Source organism: Bombyx mori, chromosome 26 (genome assembly GCF_030269925.1).
Source record: "Bombyx mori chromosome 26, ASM3026992v2".
Lineage (NCBI taxonomy): Eukaryota > Metazoa > Arthropoda > Insecta > Lepidoptera > Bombycidae > Bombyx > Bombyx mori.
Genome location: NC_085132.1, coordinates 2689459 through 2711440, shown reverse-complemented (window position 1 = coordinate 2711440; position 21982 = coordinate 2689459). Strand labels below are relative to the sequence as shown.

At 44.1% G+C, this 21982-nt stretch overlaps 1 protein-coding gene across 2 annotated transcripts; it reads left to right on the top strand.

Moving 5' to 3' along the window:
* The first annotated feature begins 5444 nt into the window (after positions 1-5444).
* Positions 5445-21365, top strand: LOC101736906 (uncharacterized). Of its 2 annotated transcripts, XM_021352498.3 has the most exons (6): positions 5448-5944; positions 7291-7662; positions 9760-9857; positions 12020-12225; positions 13145-13367; positions 20338-21365. In XM_021352498.3, the coding sequence occupies exons 1-6, from the start codon at positions 5809-5811 to the stop codon at positions 20539-20541; spliced, it is 1239 nt and encodes a 412-aa protein (XP_021208173.1). In that variant the 5' UTR covers positions 5448-5808; the 3' UTR covers positions 20542-21365. The 2 variants fall into 2 exon arrangements, with proteins under 2 accessions (XP_012551647.2, XP_021208173.1); XM_012696193.4 differs by lacking the exon at positions 13145-13367 and having other exon boundaries at positions 5445-5944.
* Positions 21366-21982: the final 617 nt, after the last annotated feature.

The following is a 21982-nucleotide window of genomic DNA, read 5'->3' as shown; positions in this document are numbered from 1 at the left end:
GCTCACTCCCCTCTTACACATATCGTCTTTCACGCAATCCATCCATTTCTTCTTAGGTCTACATCTATATCCTCTATATCCTTCCACATTCATAGTTAACACTCTCTTAGTAACCTCATTTTCATTTCGTCTCATCACAAGTCCATGCCATCCCAAACGCGCAATTATCAGCTTCTCTGTCACAGGTGCAACTTCCAGACTTCCTCTAACATATTAAATTCTAACAAAACTATTCAAAGAAAATCAACAACATCCAAAAAAATGATGAGTGTATCGTCAATATAATCGAAGTAACACAGAAACTAGCGGTCGGATTGTGATAAATAAATAGGACCACGTGAGAAGCTGCTTCAAATAAAAAATCATCGAAACTGGGTCACTTAAAAAACATTTTCTAAGGTACAAATAGAATGGAGAACCTACCTTTTTTGAAGTCAGTCAAAAACATCATAAAACAACGAAGTGAAGTAAAATTCATATGCCGTTGACATTCCAAGTTCGTAGAAGATAGACAATGGGTGTGCGGATGTCAGGATGTACAGACGGATATCACGCCAGGGCACGTATTTGGGTAGACTAATGGGGGGTCAAAGAAATAATTTTTTGAAGCTTAAAAAACTTTACGCTTAATCATTTCAGACGATATAATTAATGATAAGTTCGTTCAAAATAACACGTATAATAAAAACAAAAGCAAAAAATACGCTTAAATAACAAAAAACGACAACAATATATCCACCTTTCTTTATTCTGTTAATACTGGTCAGGGTTTTTTTTTCGTTGCTTAGAAGGGTGGACGAGCTCACAGCCCACCTGGTGTTAAGTGGTTACTGGAGCCCATAGACATCTCACCCACCTTGAGATATAAGTTCTAAGGTCTCAAGTATAGTTACAACGGCTTCCCCACCCTTCAAACCGAAAAGCAATTGCTGCTACACGGCAAAAACAAGCAGGGTGGTGGTACCTACCCGTGCGGACTCACAAGAGGTCCTACCACCAGTAAATGGAGCAAAGATAGCGATGTGTTGAAGTCGGTGAAAGTAACGTACAAAAATACATCAGCCCGCTAAGTTTCTCGCCGGATCTTCTCAGCGATCGCAATTCCGGTCCGATAGTAGATGAATTCACGAAGCACCTAACCTCGATCTGTCAGTCCTTAGCATCCCACTCCTCCTGACTAAGCCTGTGCATGCTCACCAGTCCTGGTGAAATAATCCAATAACCTCGAGTAACTTTAAATAGAAATAAACAACACGATACGTAGATTTCAACATGTGAACCAGCTCATAGATACAATTCACTGAGTTTCTCGCCGGATCAGTGGGTCGTGATTCAGATTTGGTGGTAGATTCAGCGAAGCACTGCTCTTGCTAGGGCCGTTGGACCGTCGAAGTAGGAACAGCCCCTTAGGCTACCAAAGACTAGGTAGGGAATAAAAACAGCACGACAGTACCAATCTGTGCGAACTCATAACAATTGCCTCCTTATTGTGGGCTTGACCCCCCGTTTATTTTTCAAGTACGGTCCTCATAAACAATGTCTATCACGCCCAAACGGACATTACTCAGTAATTTACGTGTGGCCAGGAGTTTCGATTTCCGGATTCAGTTACCGAACGCATAAGACTGAACACGATGAATAAATACGAAAGTATTCGATTACTTAATGGATTGTAGATGTTGAAAACAGCTTCTTCAAACGAGGCCCTAAGAGATAAGCAACGACTGTACCATCAAGAGAAATAAGTCGGCCTTCGATATAACGATTCCTAAGTGGCTAAGCGACACCGTCTTTCTTAATATGGCGCGAAAAATTCACATGTTCCGCTTAAATGGTGGGGTAATAGTTATCCAATATTAACGGGAACATGACCTGGTCTTGCCGTCATAAACAAGTAATAGCACTGTGAGTTTTTTTTTTTTCCTCCCTACCTATGCCGATAGCCTTGAGAGACTATTTCAGCTTCACTTCACCCTAACGTGTGTAGGTGAGCTCACGGGGCTCAAACCGGAGTGTTGCTAACACTGGCCCTAGCAAGAGCCGTGCTTCGCAGAATCTACCACCGGATCGGAAACGCGACCCACTGAGAAGATCTGGTGAGAAACTTACTGGGTTGTGTCTATGAGCTTGATCGCATATCGACTCATTAACGGTGACCGGTGCTTGGAGAGCCTAAAAAATCGAGAGTGGATCGGGAGGATCCTATTCTGCCGTGAAGCAGTAATGCGTTTCGGTTTGAAGGGTGGGGCAGCCGTTGTAACTATACTTGAGGCCTTAGAACTTGTATCTCAAGGTAGTTGGCGCATTTACGTTGTGTATGTCGATGGGCTCCAGTAACCACTTAACACCAGGTGGGCTGTGAGCTCGTCCACCCATCTGAGCAATAAAAAAAAAAAAAAAGGTTTTATGAAACCACGGTAAAAGTAAAACTTTTTTTCACATTATAGAGATTCAACTAAAAAAATTTGGAATAATATTCCATTAAGGGTATAAAAATCATTAATCTTAATTTAATATTCATACGAAATAAGTTAAATAATAAATTCAAGCACTCAAAATTGAAGTACATCGAACTATAGGCGCCGCCATATTGGCTTTGGCTGCTCTGACGAGCGCCTTTCAGTTTATCCCTACTCCGCGGCCGACCGTCACGCGACATGCAACACACAGACGAAAAACTTTGAGACGATGTAATAAAAGTTTCACTTTAATAAGCACTAATACTTAAACTTCCATACGTGAGCCAGTATAGCCAGCGCCGTTCGACGAATTCTTGAAAACGCTCGAGTGTATTACAATTAAAAAGCTTCAGTCAAATAGTTAAGTACAAAACTACAGGGATCCGAACAAATTAGTGGGAGGTGTAAATATCTGTGTTCCCTGTAATTTCGAGACGAGTGGAAGCCGTGCATTGGCCCCTAGGACTCGTGGTGTGGTTCAAGTGAAACGAATACAGCGGAAATACTTAATGGTAAGACTTTTTTATTGTTCGGATAAATTAAATAACAACCTGATGTTTTGTGGTTAACGAGGTCCACAGACATCACAAGGTATCTCTAGATGAATACGTGGAGCAAAAACTTTACACCCCTTTTCTTGAAAATTGCGCGGACTGAGGAGTATGAAATTTCCCACACTTATAAAGAATATAGAGAAGGAGTGCACAATGCTATTTTTTTTTTAAATAATGCATAAAAAATACATTAAACCAATAAAGAAACATTACACACACTACCGTGTGTTTGACACACACACGCTTATATACTATTTTGTTTATTGTTAAAGTATGTGGTCAATTTGAGAATAGATTAATATTGATTTCTTTAATATTACATGTTTGTCTATAGTGTAGTCTTGGAGAAATTTGTGGTTATAGAAGTAAAGTATTTGACAAAAGAACCATAATAATGTTCAAACATATAATTTAAATTAATAATTACAGTCGAATTTCGACTACCGGATGGCCACTAGATCACACAAATATATCACCAGAAATTGCCACCTTAGTTTATACCTAGTATTGTGTTGTTAAATTTCTCTAAAAAATAATTAATCTGTTGTCTGTAAACTCGGTTTACGGACGATAGTGTTACGTGATAAGGTCAGAAGCATAAATATTTGAACTACTAGCTCTGACGTCACGCGAGAAGAGAGCTAAACGTGTCACAAGGCAACGCTTCGGCCGATCGTGCCTCTTTATCGCTTGCACGCTTAGGCTCAGATGGAACGTGACACTATTTCGTGCGTGTAGCCTGTGTTCATCGAATTATAAGAGGTTATCTTATTTAAAAAATACGCGATAGCTTTTAGTTTTAGGATTTTTTTTTTAAATACTTTATTTTAACAATTACAATCTAGGTACAACAGAAAGGAAAATCCCAAAAATAAAGCTTTGTGAACGAATGAACACGATAATTTGGAAAAAGCTATACCTAAAACTTAAAATTTATTAATTTCAATTAAATATTCAAACAGTTGCAAGTCCGTAACTCGGACCACAGAATTTCGGTCGCGAAACCCTTTATTTTAGGGGCCCTCGTATTTTGGTGCTCCAATTAGAGGCTCGCTCATTGTGGCGCTGCAAAATTCCGTACATATAAAAAAAATATAGCAAAATTTGCGTACCGTTTTTTTTTTTGGTCGCATCCAAAAATGGCGTTAACACTCCTGGCACTGTCAATGTCCAAAACCGACATTAACCATATATCAGATGAGTATTACATCTTCTTAGATGATAACTTTAATTGAAACAATTTGAAATGTAAGTCAAAAGTCTTAATTAAATAATAGAAAGGACTTATGATAATTTTAATTCTTTTTTTTTTCTGAACGGGCGCTGACCTCCCTCTCAGGTACCGGCGTCTAAAAAAGGACTCTGTGCAGTAGAGGGTAAAGACCAGGATCGTAGAAGGCAGAGGACCATCCATTAAGCGATTTTCCTGCACTTTAGCCCGACGCCCGATATCCGACTGAAACAGAATAACGGACAAAGGTATTTCGCCGTCAGCACTACGCATAGAATACCTAACAGCATTAAAAATGCCCTTCACCGTCCTCGTCGAACCCGTCGCTTGCGACGAAAGCCTCGACGAGCAAATTAACCCACAGACACAGTCCACTGAGTTTCTCGCCGGATACTCTCAGTGGATCGCGTTTCCGATCCGGTGGTAGATTCTGCGAAGCACTGCTTTTGCTAGGGCCAGTGTTAGCAACATTCCGGTTTGAACCCCGTGAGCTCACCTACACGTTAGGGCGAAGTTGAAATGGTCTCTCAAGGCTATAAGTATAGGTAGGAATAAAAAAAATTAAAAATAAAATACAATTTTTTTTTGGGATTTAAGACTTTAGATTCATTTGCCTAACCTATCACTCGATTTTATTTACGAATTGAAGTTTTTTTTTTTAAACCGGTCTCCAGAGTCCTTTTTAGCAGTTTTTTTTTTCGTTACTCCTCTTATCTTCGAGTTTGGTTCTCGACACCCTCCGAAATCGACATCCTCGAAAAATTCACTCCTTAATTACATTGTATACCTACGTCTATTGGTGACGTTGCTTTATAACGTATATTCAAGTTGGCAGAATTTGTACTTGTTCCGGTGTTGATTTATTGAGTTGAAGATCGTGAATGACAATGGTATTTTCGAAAGAAATCGCGTTCTTAGACTAGTCTATTTAAAAATATATAGTCCTTTGATCAAACTATGCCTTGAGAGGTTAGTTTGTGTTTGTTAATAACTAAGACATCAAGGGGTATGTTAATGTTGAGTTTCATGTAGGAATTTATAATATTATTCATAAAGTAGTTTTGAATTTTGATCGAGCGCAAGAGAGAAGTCGAAATTCACAAGTTCGTTGTCATTTCGAGGGGTGAAAGGCTGTTTTAGATTTGAGCGACATTTTTGCAACTTTACAGTAGAGCTATATAAAGTGTAAACTTTTGAAAAAAAAAGTCATGAAAAAAAAACTTCTTCATTTATTTGCATGGTGTAAACATAATTGAAGTTCGATTAAAAACATCGATTTGCTGATGCTAATTTCAAATAAAACGGGCCTTTAATTACAAAAATAGATGTCTTGTGTTAAGGGAAATATCGCTTAAACCAAAATATAGACCCCTCGATTTCATTTTGTTTTCGCATTTAATTACAGCTCAAAATGCTTATCTGTATCAAACTTGAACGATACAAACCTTCATAAAAAAAGAAATAAACCAAAGAGAAACTATTTCATCCGCCTGTCAAAATGACATTGGAATAGACGTCACAAAAACCGCCATTTTTCGTAGACTTAATTAATTCCAGTCTTATAATGTCGTCACGTCGGATAGAAGTACTACACGAGGCAGCTCTGAGTCAATTACTGTCTGATTCTGGCTTGGAGTGTATTAAACCGGATATAGCGTCGTCTGAATCTTCGTCTTCACACGAGGACAGTGAAGAACAAGGTACTTTACTTGAGAGCGCCTTATTCGATGCAATAGCAAAGCTTTATTTACGACTATTCTATTTAATATTTTTGAGGAGTTGATTATTTTAATTGGCTTAATTGATAGACACTCTCAACACGCCCTAAATAATTTTAAAAGATTTTGAATTCCGTGAACATTTGTGTCTGAATCATAGATTATACACTTAAGTCTGAATTGTCTGATTGTACAGGCAAAGGAAACATAGCTAATACAGATAAGTATTTTTCAATTAAAAAAAGTTATACTTTATTTTTATTAAATTTATTTCTTTTTTTTATTTAAATTTTATACAATTTGAAAAAAATCGATTAAACAACATCCTCAAACACGCATATTGGACATCCCTTTTCTTGACATCCTATGAATTCGGTAATTCTCGGTACGGTTCGGAAAGTTCACCTGCAGCTATATTCAGACTCGCCAAGTTACGTCGGTCGTATTGTAATGAGCGATTTAGTGGGCAACTTCATTCTGTTAATTGTGTGTCACGGTGCACGCGCATCGTAAAATTTCACTCTAATAAATTTTTCATAATGCGCCATAAGAAGTATAACTTCAAAAACATTGCTTAGAAATTTATTTTCCAATACGTACATGACATTATTAGGTACAGTAAAACAAACAAATGTATCGTCAAATACATAAATAGGAATAGCATTAGGAGGCACACAGAGAAACTTACCTAATAATAATTACCACGAAACTTTACGCCGTAAATAAATCGATATCTCCAACCAACCCACCACCGGCACCACCCTCAAAGAATGCCAATTCCATCCTTCAAACTACATAGAACGCATCACTGTTCCACGACATGGTTATAGTACCTATCCGGTTGGTTCACAATACGGCTTGCCTCAAGTGTAATCAATTAAGGATATATTACTTAGGTACTACATACAAAGGTCTCTCCCTCTATGTAGAGGTATCTAGAAGTTTATCCAGAGACACCTAGTCTCTGGATAAACTACTAATGAAGATCACCATTTCATCTGGTCCATCTTGGAAAGAGCGAAGGCGTGGTTCGGCTGAGCGAGACTAGTACGCCCAATCTATCAGGGCTATGGTGGCAGAACCTCTTGTGAGTCCGCACGGGTATGTACCACCACCCTACCTATTTCTGCCGTGAAGCAGTAATGCGTTTCGGTTTGAAGGGTTAGGCAGCCGTAGTAACTATACTGAGCGGCGGCACATACGTTGTAGATGTCTATGGGCTCCGGTAACCACTAAACACCAGGTGAGCTGAGCTCGTCCACACATCTATGCAATAAAAAAAATCTTCTCTTTAATCTTGATGATTTTAATATATTCTTCTTAACCAGGACTCCCGGAACAACACGAAGAAACAACACCGGTCAGCGTTCAAGAAAATGAGTCTACTGCGACTGCGCCCTCAGTGGCAGAAGAAGAGACACCTCGCATTTTCCCTTCGCCATCGTTAAGAAGAATCCTGCCGGATAGCACCAGACTAATCGAAGAGCAGAACCGCATTCACGTTCTCCCAAAAGAATTCAAGAGTAGCGTCGATCCGGAGTCAATACCGAGAATCAGTCGCACCTCCCCGCAGAAGTACATAGATGCTCTGGCTGATATCGTCGGTTGTACGGAATATAAGACGAGCCTGGCCGAATACTGGTTCCTGGATACTCTTGCTTGCTTGCTCAGGAGGGCTCAGGCGGATCTGATGGACCGACGTTAGTTTTGCTGTATCCTGTAAAGTCTAGGTCATGCTAACCTACCCTCCCAACGAGCTAATCTGTACTAATTTATAAATCTACAGTGGTTTTTACGGATGTTCCGTTATAACTACTAAACCGTGCATCCGATCGACTTGAAACTTGGTATTCATGTAGGCTAATATTTATATGAGTGTTGGACTCCCTACACCAGTTGCGGGGGCGTTAATGATGAGAATCTTTGTGGGGGTGAGAAATAATAATGTTAATTTTAAATGCTCAGCGAAGCGGTCGGGTACAGCTAGTCTATATCTATACTAATATTTTAAAGAGGAAAGATTTGTTTGTTTGTTTGTTTCGAATAGGCTCCGAAACTACTGGACCGATTTGAAAAATTCTTTTTCCATTAGAAGCCGACATTGTCCCTGATGAACATAGGCTACTTTTTTTATTTATTTTTTTTATTTTTTTTTGGTTTCATTTATGTTTTAATGTTTCCGAAGCGAAGCGAGGGCGTGTCGCTAGTATTATATAAATCTAGAGTGGTTTTTACGGATGTTCCGTTATAACTACTGAACCGTGCATCCGATTGACTTGAAACTTGGTATCCATGTAGAAAATACATGTAGGTACTTAATGGATAGGCTAATATTTATATGAGTGTTGGACATTTTAAATGACCAGCGATGTGGGCGAGTACGGCTAGTAGGTATATTTACAAAACACAATGATAGCTTTTGCCTATTATAAATTTCCTCTATTAACAATTAGGATGTAGGCAGTATCGTCGTCGTGGCCTGAAAGATAAAGTGTCCGGTGTGTTTGAAACGACGCCACTGTGCCGGGGTTCAAATCCTGGGCCCAATTTGTTTAAATAAATGTGTAGTAACTTAATTTTATGATATTCACAACGGAGGAATGTGGTGAATTCGCTTAGTAAAAATCGAAACTGTGTTTAATTTGTTTGATAGAGCGTATATTTAGTAGATAGGTCAGAGATTTGTAGCGCTGGATGTAGGCTGTGCAAGACCGGTTATTCTGGCGAACCTTGGGGGAGCCATATGTCCAGCAGTGGATTTGCGTGGGCTAAAAAGAAACGTATCGCTTTTTACTGGTGGTAGGACCTCTTGTGAGCCCGCGCGGGTAGATACCGTGCCTATTTCTGCCGTGAAGCAGTAATGCGTTTCGGTTTGAAGGGCGGGGCAGCCGTTGTAACTATACTGAGACCTTAGAACTGATATTTCAAGGTGTCTTAAAGTCGTCGTGGCCTAAAGGATAAGACGTCCGGTGCATTCGTATCTAGCGATGCACCGATGTTCGAATCCCGCAGGCGGGTACCAATTTTTCTAATGAAATACGTACTTAACAATCGTTCACGATTGACTTCCACGGTGAAGGAATAGCATCGTGTTATAAAAATCAAACCCGCAAAATTATAATTTGCGTAATTACTGGTGGTAGGACCTCTTGTGAGTCCGCACGGGTAGGTACCTACCACCGCCCCGCCTGTTTCTGCCGTGAAGCAGTAATGCGTTTCGGTTTGAAGGGCGGGGCAGCCGTTGTAACTATACTGAGACCTTAGAACCTATATCTCAAGGTGGGTGGCGAATTTACGTCGTAGATGTCTATGGGCTCCAGTAACCACTTAACACCAGGTGGGGTGTAAGCTCGTCCACCCAAAGTATCACTCATATACCTACGTTTCTGCCACAAAGCTGGTATATGTTGGATTCTTTGGCCGTGAAAGAGAGGTTTTACTATACAGTTTGGATTTGTAAATCAATACAGTGTTTCGTGCTTGAATGTCTCGAAATAGATAAAGACTTGGGCATTTAATTTAGAAGTCATCGTGGCCTAAAGGATAAGACGGCCGGTGCAATCGTATCGATCGATGCAAATGTGCCAATGTTCGAATCCCGCAGACAGGTGATAATTTGCTAAATAATTAAAGTACCAGAATACGTATGCATGAGGGATAACATCGTGTAATAAAAATGAATATTTACCTAATTACTAAGGGTCGGGCATCTTGTGAAACCCATATGGTGAAGTACCACCACACTGTACACTGGGGGAATCGCCAATAATTAAACTTTTCACGTAAACCACCTTTAGCAACACAAGCTGTGCTGATCCTTTGGTTCTGTGAGTGGATGAGAGAGATGCAGCGCTTCGATGCGGCTGACAGACAACGAATGATGAAGAGATTTGAGGTAAGCGTATTTGCGAAGCGAAATCAGCCCGCGAACTCTTGCAATTTTTTTTAAATCAAATCAAATCAAAAAATTTTTTATTCAACATAAATGAAAGTACATACTTGTTGAACGTCAAAAGAACTACCGCCAATTCACAAGAACTAGCCTCCGTCCTGAGAAGAATTGGCAAGAAACTCAGCGGGCATGTCTTTTTTTTTACATATAAAATTATTATTTATTTATTTTTTAATATTATTATTTTTTTAAATATGAATTTTTTACACTGAGTATTATAACGTAACAATTACTACAATATTGAAATGCCTGGAGCGACCAACTCATTCCCACTTTGTGCAATCTTCTAGATAATCATTGACTTTATAGTAAGCTTTATTGCACAGATGTTCTTTAATAGTTTTCTTAAACCTATGTATATGTAGGTTCTGAACATCATGTGGGATTTTGTTGTACAGGCGCACAGACAAACACCCGAATGAATTTCGTATCTTATGTAACCTACTCATCGGCACAACAAGCTTATGTTTGTTCCTAGTATTTCTATTATGTATGTCCGACTGTTTAGGAAACTCCTCAATATGTTTACGAACATACATCAAATTTTCAAAAATGTACTGGGATGGCATAGTGAGAACTTTAATTTCTTTAAATTTCTCCCTCAGGGATTCCCTTGAGTGCATGTTATAAATAGCACGTATAGCTCTTTTCTGCAGAATAAATATCATTTCTACATCGGCCGCATTGCCCCATAGCAAAATGCCATAGGACATGACACTGTGGAAGTAACTAAAGTAAACTAAACGAGCCGTGTCCGCGTTTGTTAACATTCTAATTTTTTTTACTGCGTATGCTGCAGAGCTGAGGTTTAGGTTTTATTGCTTAGATGGGTGGAAGAGCTCACAGGCCACCTGGTGTTAAGCAGCTACTGGTGCTCATAGACATCTACGACGTAAATGCGCCACCCACCCTGAGACATAAGTTCTAAGGTCTCAGTATAGTTACAACGGGTGCCCCGCCCTTCAAACCGAAACGCATTACTGCTTCACGGCAGAAATAGGCGGGGTGGTGGTACCTACCCGCGCGGACTCATAAGATGTGCTACCACCAGTAAAAATGCATGGAGCTACAAAAGCTTATGGAGAGTACTCAGAGCAAACTACATAATATATACCAGTAAGGCTTAGTGCGAGTTTTTTAACGTTCTCGATAGCGTAAAAGTTAACTCAAAATTTTTATGCAGTTGGAACAGCGCCCCTAGCGGCAAACGTACGCAAACGATCACGTTCCATACAAATATGAGTTAACTTTTACGCTATCGAGAACGTTAAAAAACTCGCACTAAGCACACAGATCCAGATGACCAAACAGTAAAGAGTCGACGTCGCCCTAAGCACGTCATCTCGGAGCCTCTCGATCCACTATCTATGTTTCTAGAAATTTCAAGCACCGGTCACCGTTCTCGTCAAACCCGTCGAATGCGAAGAAGAGTTCGACGAGTGAACTAGCCCATAGCCAAGGCCGGCTATCCTCGACCCACGCTGGTTCTGACCCAGCGGGGTATTCCGTAGGATAGACCATTCTAACCGGCGCCATCTAGGCGGGCTCCGGATAGCCTGCCGACCGAGAGGGCTGGTGGTCGTGGCGCCGACGACCGCCGGTCCGGCGTCCCGAGGGGGAGGGTGATGGGAGAGATGTGCTCCGCACTAAACGCTTCACTTTCCCCCCTTTGCCTTTTCATGGGTTCTGTCTCATGCGAGGTTCGGACGCGGGTTGTTGAGCGACAGGAGGTTTTAGTCAGTTCGACTCCGACATGCCCCGCCTTCCATCCCCAGGGGAGGGCGGAAGTCCGGCGATTTCCTCCTGACCAAAAAAAAAAAAATAACCCGTCGAGGCTACTATCAATTAGTAGCAAAAAAACACTCTTCACTTCGTTTTTCTTTATCTATTTTATCGCCTTTGTAGGCAGACGAGCATGCGGTCCACCTAATGGTGAGTGGTTACTGTCGCCTATGGACTTCAGCAATGCCGGGGCAGAGCCAAACCAGGCCAACGCTCTACGAAGCAAAAATTAACCGTCTCTTTCCCACGGTCGATGTGCAATATTTATCGCCGGGTACTTTATCTTTGGAACAGCTCAGCTTTGATTCCATAAATATCTCCAGGACAACATGCTGTCAGCAGCACGTTTCGTGGCCGATAAGAACTTCCTGCCGACTCCAGCGCAAGCAGGAGTGCATTTCGAGGAGGTGGAGGTTGATTCACAGCTGGTCGCGGCTACCGAATCGAAGCACGCCGTAACCTTCGAAGGCGCCGCCTATGAATGCTCTTTACGAGACCTGACCAAGATTACACATTATATATATGATTTGTTGGTTTATATTTGTCTTTACTCAATTTCTTTTTGTTTAATGTGTGGACGAGCTCACGGTCAACCTGGTGTTAAATGGTTACGGAGCTCATAGACATCTACAACGTAAATGCGCCTCCCAACTGGAGATATAAGTTCTAAGGGTCTCAAGTATAGTTATAACGGCTACCCGGCCCTTCAAACCGAAACGCATTACTGCTTCACGGCAGAAATAGGCAGGGTGGTGGTACCTACCCGTGCGGACCCACGAGACGTCCTACGACTAGTAATTCAAAATTTAGTAATTCCATTTTCTTTGTTTTCAATTTGATTATTGTTGTGATTGTAGTTATTCTCTGTCTTCGCAAGTTGTAGACATAATTAAGACTACATAGTTAACCAGTTTAATTTCGCGTTTTTTTATTGTCATTAAATTATTTCTGACGTTCCGACTACTTTAAAGTTTTCGTGGTCGCGAACGATTGAGATAACTACGGAGATTACACTGTAAAACTAGTTTTAATCACGGCAGTTGAGAAATTTAGAAAATTAACAGTAGCCATGACGGCCAAAAGGACGAATCATCCGGTGTATTTGTATCCAGCGATGCGACTATCCCAACGTTCAAGCCTAAGTTCAAGGCAAACAGTAATTAATGTTGTCAACATTAAGAAATAATTTCGTTTAAAGATACCTCGTACGACGATATGATGAGTACTAAAGTTTAACCCACTGAGTTTCTCGCCGGATCTTCTCAGTGGGTCGCGATTCCGATCCGGTGATAGATTCTGTGAAGAAATGCTCTTGCTAGGGATAGTGTTAGCAAATCTCTTAGGTTGAGTCTGTGAGCTCACCTACCCGTCCGGACGTAGCTGGAATAGCCCCTTAGACTACCAGTGAATAGGTAGAGAAAAAGGCAACATATCCGCGTCATGTTTAGATTCGGCACGGACTACCAATACGAGTTGATACGTTCGATCTTCACGTTCACACCGGATTACATCCAAACCGATTCTCCGTATCCTATCCGCAACCCGAAGCGGCTGTACGCACCAATAAAACAGAAGTCGAAGAAAGATAAATCGCCGAAGAGAGACGCTAAGAGCGCTGGCAAGGGAAAGAAAAGGGACGTCGATACAGAAGAGTATTTAGCTTTGATGATGGTAAGTTAAACAGTTGAATTGAAGCACATGTCCATACCATGCGATGAGACCAAATGATAATGAGGTTGTTAACAGAGTTTTAAGTATAAACGTGGAACGCTTTAGAGAAAGAGTAGAGATACCTAAGAAAAAATGGATGGATTGCGTGAAAGACGATATGTGTAAGAGTGTAGTGAACGGAGAGGTGGTGTAAGATAGAGGAGTATGGAAGGAGAAAACATGTTGCGCCGACCCCAGGTGACTGGGAGAAGGGCAGGAGAATTGTGATGATGATGGTTAGTTGAATAATTCAGTTTTTAATGGCTGCGGAATGTGTTGGTGCTACCAACCACCTCGGATGGTCGGGGCAGTAAAATCACATTTAGATACAATAGCTGTACCAGTCCGCTTCGCTGGGCATTTAAAATTAACATTATTATTTCTCACCTCCACAGAGATTCCCATCATTAACGCCCCCGCAACTGGTGTAGGGAGTCCAACACTCATATAAATATTAGCCTATCCATTAAGTACCTACGTGTATTTTCTACATGGAACGTCCGTAAAAAACCCTTTAGATTTATATATTAGTACTAGCTGACCCGGCAAACGTTGTGTTGCCTTAAATAAGATTTCTAGGGAAATTCTACTGAGAAAAAAAACCTTTTTTTTTTTTTTTTTTTTTTTCGGGTAGAGGGCCGAACCTCCTACGAGGTCCCCGCGCAAAAGGGGCGCGCGGGGTATGTGAGACTCAACGATCTGCATGGTGTTGTGAGCAGACCGCGGGCCCAAGGATTTTAGAGCCCACCCACTAAACGACTCCCCTGCACTCTTACACCCGACGTCCGATCCCCTCCGAGGTCAGAACCCGGATGAGGTAGGGGGGCTACCGCGGTCAACACTACAACCAGACGGCGCGGCTCACCCCAAGGACGCCCAGCCGACGGAGCCTTCGAGGCGAATCGAAGGCTCTGAAACGTCGGCCGTCTCGGTACGGCAGCCCGTCGGGCCGCCCAGACGGTGCCGCTGGTGTCCCGGAATACCCCGCTGGACCAGAACCAGCCTGCCGGGTCGGGACGCGATACACCGTCGACCGGTCGCTCTATTCACTCCACGGCAGCGCGCTAGAGTGCTGGTAGCGCGCCGCGCGGCCTCACCCCCTCAGGTCGCCCCTTGACCTTCACCGGGGGGAGGCCGCCACCTACAGGGGCCGGGACGTACGGGCGTATTCCCGCCTCCGGCCCCCGGCTCGACGGCGACGGATCGGTGCGGAAAGGGAAGAGCTCTCCCTCTCTCGCTCCGCCGCCTCCTTCTGCGATATGGTGGACTCGCAGAAGTCGAGCATCGCCTTCCAGGACGCGTCGCTGCCGAGCATCGTAGCCACGACGCGCGGCAGCGAGAGGTCCTCTCCAATGACCGCGACGAGGGCGGCGCGTTGCTCGTCGAATCCAGAGCAACGCGCCAGCGTGTGTTCCGCTGTGTCTTCCTCGTCGCGGTCCGCGCAGTGGTGGCACTGCGCCGTCGGTTCCCTTCCGGCTATCTTGTGCAAGTACCGGCCGAAACAACCATGGCCGGTAAGCATCTGCGTTAGCCGGAAGGTGAGGCATCCGCGGTCGCGGCCCACCCAGTCCGCGAGAACCGGGCGGACCGCCTCGACGGTTCGGAGGCCGGCCGACGGGTCCGCCAAGCGGCGAGACCACGCCTCCAGCACGGACCGCCGAGATTGGAGCCTCCGCGCTCGAACTACTCCTTCGCCGGGGCGCCCTTCCCCCCTAGAGCGGAGGTCGCTACGCCACCGGTAATCGGCAGCGAGCGCCTCCGCCTCCAGGTCCCAGGGTGGCGCCCCGGCGAGCAAGCACGCCGCCTCGAAGGAGACGGTGCGGTATCCTCGGATCGCCCTGACCGCGATCGCGCGCTGCGGACGTCGCAGCGCGGCGACGTTCTGGCGGGTCAGGGCGTGGCACCATACGGGCGCGCCGTATAGTGCCATCGACCGCACCACCCCCATGTAGAGGCGGCGCGCCACCTGATCGGGACCCCCGACGTTTGGAAGGAGCCGGCTCAAAGAGCCGGCCGTTGCCATCAGCCGAGGGCCCAACTTCTCAAAGTGAGCGCGGAAGTTCCACCGACCGTCCAGTTCGAGGCCGAGATACCGAAGACCGGTCACCCCGACCCCGACGCGGACGCCTCCGATCACGAGGTGGGCACCCATAGGCGGCGCTCGTCCCGGCCCGTGAAACATCAGGGCCTGGGTTTTGTCGAGCGCCACCTCGAGCCCCAACCGTCGGATCCTAGTGACGACGTGTGCCACGCCTGCGCACGCCAGACGGGCAGACTCCCGGTAGTCCCTCCCCGGAGCCACGACCAACGTGTCGTCGGCGTAACAGATTACGCTCAGCCCGGGGAGGGGTCCCCGAATGACGCCCCGCAGGACCCAGTCGTAGCCGATGTTCCACAGCAGGGGGCCCAGGACGGACCCCTGCGGAACACCGCGCTCGACGGGGAAGCGGTACATCGCCCCACCGTGTCCGATGCACTGGATCGACCTGCCCTCGAGATAGGAGCCGATCAGTCGGCGGAGGTATGCGGGGACGCCGTGATACTCCAGCGCCCCCGCGATCACCGACCAGGGCAGGGTGTTGAAGGCGTTCCTTACATCTAAGGATAACGCCATCGCCACCCCGCCCCGGGATACGGCTTCATCGGAGAGGGCCCGCACGCGCAGAATTGCGTCGATAGTCGAGCGGCCCTCTCTGAAGCCGTATTGCTCCGCCGAAAGATCGGGACCCGTCTCGGTCAGGTGCCGGACGATGCGGGCCGCGACGATCCTCTCGAGCATCTTGCCCGCTTCGTCCAGCAACACGATGGGGCGATAGCCCGCGGGTGAGTCCGCGGGGCGCCCGTCCTTCCGCAGAAGGACCAGTCTGCCCGTCTTCCATTTCGACGGGAACCGTCCCGACTCGAGGCACGCTTCGAAAAGCCCCCCGAGCCGGTCCCCTAGGGCCTCGAAGGCCAAGCTCCAGACCCGGCCGTGAACGCCGTCAGGGCCGGGGGCCGTGTCCTTCGCTCTCATTTTGGACACGGCCGCATGGATCTCCGCCCCCGTGATAGGGGGAGGGGGCTCCTCGGCAGCGGGAACGCTGGGGCGACGCGGAGGCGTGCCCCACGTGGCGTCCATCTGGGGGGGCTCAAAGTCCCCCCCCGCTGCCGGCGGGAAAAGCGCAGAAACTATTTCCCGCAGCTGCCGAGGCTGGAGCCGCTCGGTCACCGGGAGCGCCCACGGCTGCAGTTTCCTGCGAACCATCTTGTATGGGCGCCCCCAGGGATCTTCGTCGAGCGACTCCAGGAGAGTCTTCATGCTCTGCTTCTTGGCCTCGCCGATGGCCAGCTGCAGCGCCGTCTGCTTTTGACGACAGTCAGCGTGCAGCCGGGCCGCCGTCTCCGCGAACGTAGCGTCGCGACGACGGCGGCGGCGGTGGCGTGCGCTCCGGCGGCGCGCCCTCACGCACTCCTCGCGGAGTCTTGCGATCTCGGGCGACCACCAGAACGCACCCCCACGTGGTGCTCGGGGGCCGACCCGGGGCATGGCGGCATCACAAATGTTTGCCATGGTGCCCCGGAACCAGTCGACCTCCGCATCCACGTCCGCGAGCCGCGCGGGTTTTGGCGCCCACGCAGCAACAGCGGCCGCCTCCATCAGGAGAAAAAAAAAAAAAAAAAAAAAAAAAAAAAAAAAAAAAAAAAAAAAAAAAAAAAAAAAAAAAAAACCCTCATTTAACCACATAATACCTCATTATAAACAAAAAAAAAATATCCAAAAAATTAAAATTAAAAAAAAAAAAAAAAAGGTTTGGGGTGGACAACCCTTTTCACTTAGGGGTATGAAAAATAGATAGTAGCCGATTCTCAGACCTACTGAACATACTGTTGATACACAAATAAAACCAAAAAGACATGGCTGAAAAATGTATATAGTATTGTATAGCTCTCAAATATACTAAGTGTATAATCTATGAACGAACGGTCAGGAACGAAACCGTGCTTCAGCGCGTTCATATGTCCCGAAAAATGTTGCCTGCTATCAAAAAGCGCAAGATAGAGTATCTCGGCCACGTGCTCAGGAACGATCGATACATGCTGCTGCAGCTGATAATTATGGACAAAGTGGACGGAAAGAGACGTGCTGGGCGAAGAAAAAAGTCATGGCTCCGGAATATCCGGGAGTGGACCGGTATTGCCTCCGTCGAACAGCTGTTCCGGCTGGCTGCTGACAGAAAGGAATACAGAAAGCTAACGGCCAACCTTCAGGATTGAAGAGGCACTGGAAGAAGAAGAATAATCTATGATGTATAGTGAGTAAGTAAGACAGGAGACCGGCTTCGTCCTCATCCCTACTACGTGATGTTTACTGGATGAGTGGTGGTACCTGGCGGGGATAGCTGATAGATTGATAGTTGATCAGTAGTCGACCGGCGAGGGCGGGAGATTAAATTCAATTTAAAAAAATCATATTTAAAGGAACTTGAAATTATAAACTCTGAATAAGAATTTATCGTACTACAATTATAATATTTGATTGCCATCTTGCAACCTTATTGCGGATCTGTGCATAGAATAAAAAATATATTAATCGGGATGGAAAAATAGGGGTTGATCGTATAAGAGTGAAAATTGAGAGTAATATGTTTTATTTTATTTTAAGTCATGACAAAACAAAATAAAAAAATTGCCAAAAAATTTAAGTTTATAATTAACAAATAAAAAATAGGGGTTGATCATAGAGGGATAAAAAATTGAGAGTAACATCAGATTTTTTATTTTAATTCATGACGAAATAAAAATAAAAATGAAAATCTTGCCAAAAAAATTAAAATTTATAATTAACAAATAAAAAATAGGGGTTGATCGTAGAGGGGTGAAAATTTCAGAGTAATATGAATTTTTTTATTCTATGTCATGACAAAATAAAAACAAAATTCTCGCAAAAAACTTTTAAAGTTTTTAATTAGCAAATAAAAAATAAGGGTTGATCGTAGAGGGGTGAAAATTGAGGTTGTATGTATTTTTGTATGTTGTATCATAAAAAAATAAAAACAAAAGTTTTTGTTTAAAAAATAAATAAAAAAATTTAGGGGTGGACTACCCCTAACATTTAGGGGGATGAAAAATAGATGTTGGCCGATTCTCATAGATACCGGATAAGCACAAAAAATTTCATCAAAATCGGTCAAGCCGTTTCGGAGGAGTATGGCAACGAAAACTGTGACACGAGAATTTTATATATTAGATAGATTTAGAACTAGAGCTCAAGTTCCTATGTGTGATGTGTGATAGTAACGTATGGAACTGAAGTCGTTTGCCTAAATCATCAATAAAACAAAATAAAAAAAGTGTTATAGTAACCGGCAAACATCGTGAGCAAATGACCTTGACTGCGGAGAACCGAATTTTAGATCACTTTGGTGGTGAGGGTGAGGCGCGACGGCAGGGGAAATCGTATCGAGCGCGTTATTGGTAGATCAGTCGAACCTTGCGTCCCGCACCGCGCCTTCCTTCCGCTTGCTCCCAAAAGTACGCTTGCGTACAGTGAAAAGTCTATCGTTATTAATCGTTAAATTATATTTTGTTATAATTGCTTGTTGACTTTTTTGCCATTGCTATTTGTTGAGTGCTTGTTGATTTTTTATAAAAAATACACTATGCCGCGACAAACTGGTGTAGTATTCAAAAGAAATGGTAGAAAAATTGTGTACGACGTATATTGCTTCATTATAAAACAGGGGAAGAATGATATTATGGAAAAAGTAAAACAGACTTCGGAAGCAACAAAAACATCAGTGAGTGCTGTTAGGTGCATTATTAACGAAGCTAAAGGCTCTGGCTTGCTCATCGTGCTTGGGACTCCGGGTAAGAAAAGATCAGGGAAGAAGAAAGTTACCGGAATGGATAGTTTCGTTCAATCTGTAATAAAAAGATGTAATCATAATAACTACATAACAAGCAGCGAAACTCCGTACCGTCGAAAGGCTTCGAAAATTTTAAAGAAGATATTTTATACATTTTAATGGCTCGGAATGAAGTTTACGACGAATTATGAAAGAGCTAGGCTTCAGATGGAAAAAAAAAACAGAAAATAATCGGAAGCTGGTAATTGAAAAAAGTAACATTCGATTACTACGAATCGAATATCTTCAAAAAATAATTAATTATAGACAAAAAAGAAGATCGAACCGACCGAGTCGTAAACTACACCGATGAGCCCTATGTCGACTTATCACGATGATGGCGACTCGGGTGATGAAAACAGTGATGATGATAATGGTCAAGATTATGATAACGAAAAAAAAATTACAAATACAGCTTCGCTTCAACTGAACGAAGATCTGGCAACAGCTCTAGTTTTGACTTAATAGAAGGAATATCTATTTTACCCCAAGATTAAATTATTACAATTATTAACCTATATTTTTTGTTGATGTTCTAATAAATATATAAATAAATACATATGTTGATTTTAATAATTTAATTGCATTATGACGCAGAGTAAATAATGTTTTTGCACGTGAGTGTACCATGCGCAAACTTACCCCCACTACGTCAACAAATGCTCAAGAAGTTTGCCGGCTATTATAATATTTTATAATGACGTAATAAACATTCTTTGCTTCCGTTTTTCGTATTTCGCATACCCAGTGAAAATCACTTTTAAGTTGCAATTTAATAAAAGCGAGATTGGATCGCCAAAGTTGTTTTCCAATTTAATTTTCTTTCAACTTTTCGTGTATTATCAACCTGTCCTGTATTAGTTTTGATTTGAAATAAATTAAAACTAAAAATGTCAATGGCCCCCGCTCAATAGCCACACTTATTGAGTTCAAAATTAGCAATTGAATAAAAATACAAAAAGTTACATCTTTTTATTTTGATGTTTATTAGACAAGAATATATAAATGATGACGATTATAATAAAAATTAATTTCCTTTGTTTCAGCTCAAAGCAAAAGAAGAGAAAGAGTTGGAAGAACAAGAAGAGTTGGATAGGGAGGCCTGGAATCGAAAGAGTCACATACTGCCCCTACTCTACGCAGCTGACGATGGCTTCTTCGATAAGTACTGGCCTCCTCCGCCGCCCGAACCTGAACCGATCGTCGAGCCAAACCTTAAGGGGAAAGCTAAAGGGAAAGGGAAGAAATAGCTGTACCCAGAACCGGGCACCACAATACCTTTAAAAAGTCAAATATCGCTAAAACTTGTCGCAGTTTCTGTCGCAAGCCGGCACTTTCATATATGAACTGAAATACTGAATATAAACATACCTTTTCTTTTTCGGACCGGGGGCCGAACCTCCTACGAGGTACCCGCGCCTAGGGGGCGCGCGGGGTGTTTTACTGGTCCGCGACTGCGAGTCCGCGGGCCCAAGGGTGTTTTCAGGGCCCTACCCACTAAACGACTCCCCTGTACTCTTCGCCCAAGCGTCCGATCCCCGAGGTCAGAACCCGGATGAGGTAAGGGGGTTACCGCGGTCTACACTACAACCAGACGGCGCAGCTCACCCTAAGATCGCAAGGCCGACGAAGCATTGGAGGCGAAGCGAAGGCTCTGAAATGTTGACCTTTTCGATACGGCAGCCCCTCGTTCATCCATACTACCTGGAGCCACTGCGTTCATCCACAGTGCATTTCCAGAGATCTTTACTGATACATACCATCGGCTATGAAATGAGCTCCCTTCCACTGTGTTTCCTGAGCGCTGTGACATGTCCTTCTTCAAATTAGATGAAGAGTAATTAACGGTAGGCAGCGGCTCTGAGCGGTATGAGCGACGGTAACCACTCACCATCAGGTGTGCCATGTGTTCGTCTGCCTACACGGGCAATAAAAAAAAAGAAACGTTTTGTACGGTATATGAACAAAATAAAATAATTCACACAACTTCGACCTTCGTGTTCTTCCCGAAAAGTCCGTTGTGTTCCATGTGTTGCAAATGATGTGACAATAAAAATCAGCAGCGTAACGACAAGTTCTTTTATTGGTGCGAGAATGCAAAAAGCAGGTAGAAATGGCTGGCACGGCTTGTTTTATTAACACTATCCCCCCTTCGTTGGCTTTGTCTGGCGGCGGCGGCGGTGGCTGTGGCGGAAGGGGGCGTGTTAATATGGCTTGGCGGCTTGGCTGGCGGCAGGGCATGACAGCTGACGTCACGTCCGTTACACATGGTAAGCAGTCGAGGTAGCCCTAAGCACAATATTTCGGATCCTCCCGATCCACTAACGGTGCTTTTAGGTACCTCAAGCACGGGTCATCGTTCTCCTCGAGCCCGTCGCTTGCGACAAATGTTTCGGTGAGAAAACTAACCCACAGACACAGCCCACTGAGTTTCACGCCGGATCTTCTCAGTGGGTCGCGTTTCTGATCCGGTGGTAGATTCTGTGAAGCACTGCTCTTGCTAGGGCTAGTGTTAGCAATGCCTCCTGGTCTGAGCCCCAAGAGCTCACCTATTCGTTAGGGTTACGCCGACATAGCCTTTCTAGGCTATCAGCTTAGGTAGGAAAAAAAATCTTGTGTTCTCAAACGTATTGTTTTCTATTGGTCAGACCTCAGAATACCATACTTGAGACCTTAGAACTTATATCTCAA

Bases quoted from the DNA above. Each gene is read 5' to 3' on its own strand.
- LOC101736906 (XM_021352498.3), top strand. From the start codon at position 5,809: ATGTCGTCACGTCGGATAGAAGTACTACACGAGGCAGCTCTGAGTCAA. The intron at 5,945-7,290 runs GTACTTTACTTG...CTTCTTAACCAG, and splicing joins CGAGGACAGTGAAGAACAAG to GACTCCCGGAACAACACGAA. The intron at 7,663-9,759 runs GTTAGTTTTGCT...AACCACCTTTAG, and splicing joins GGCGGATCTGATGGACCGAC to CAACACAAGCTGTGCTGATC.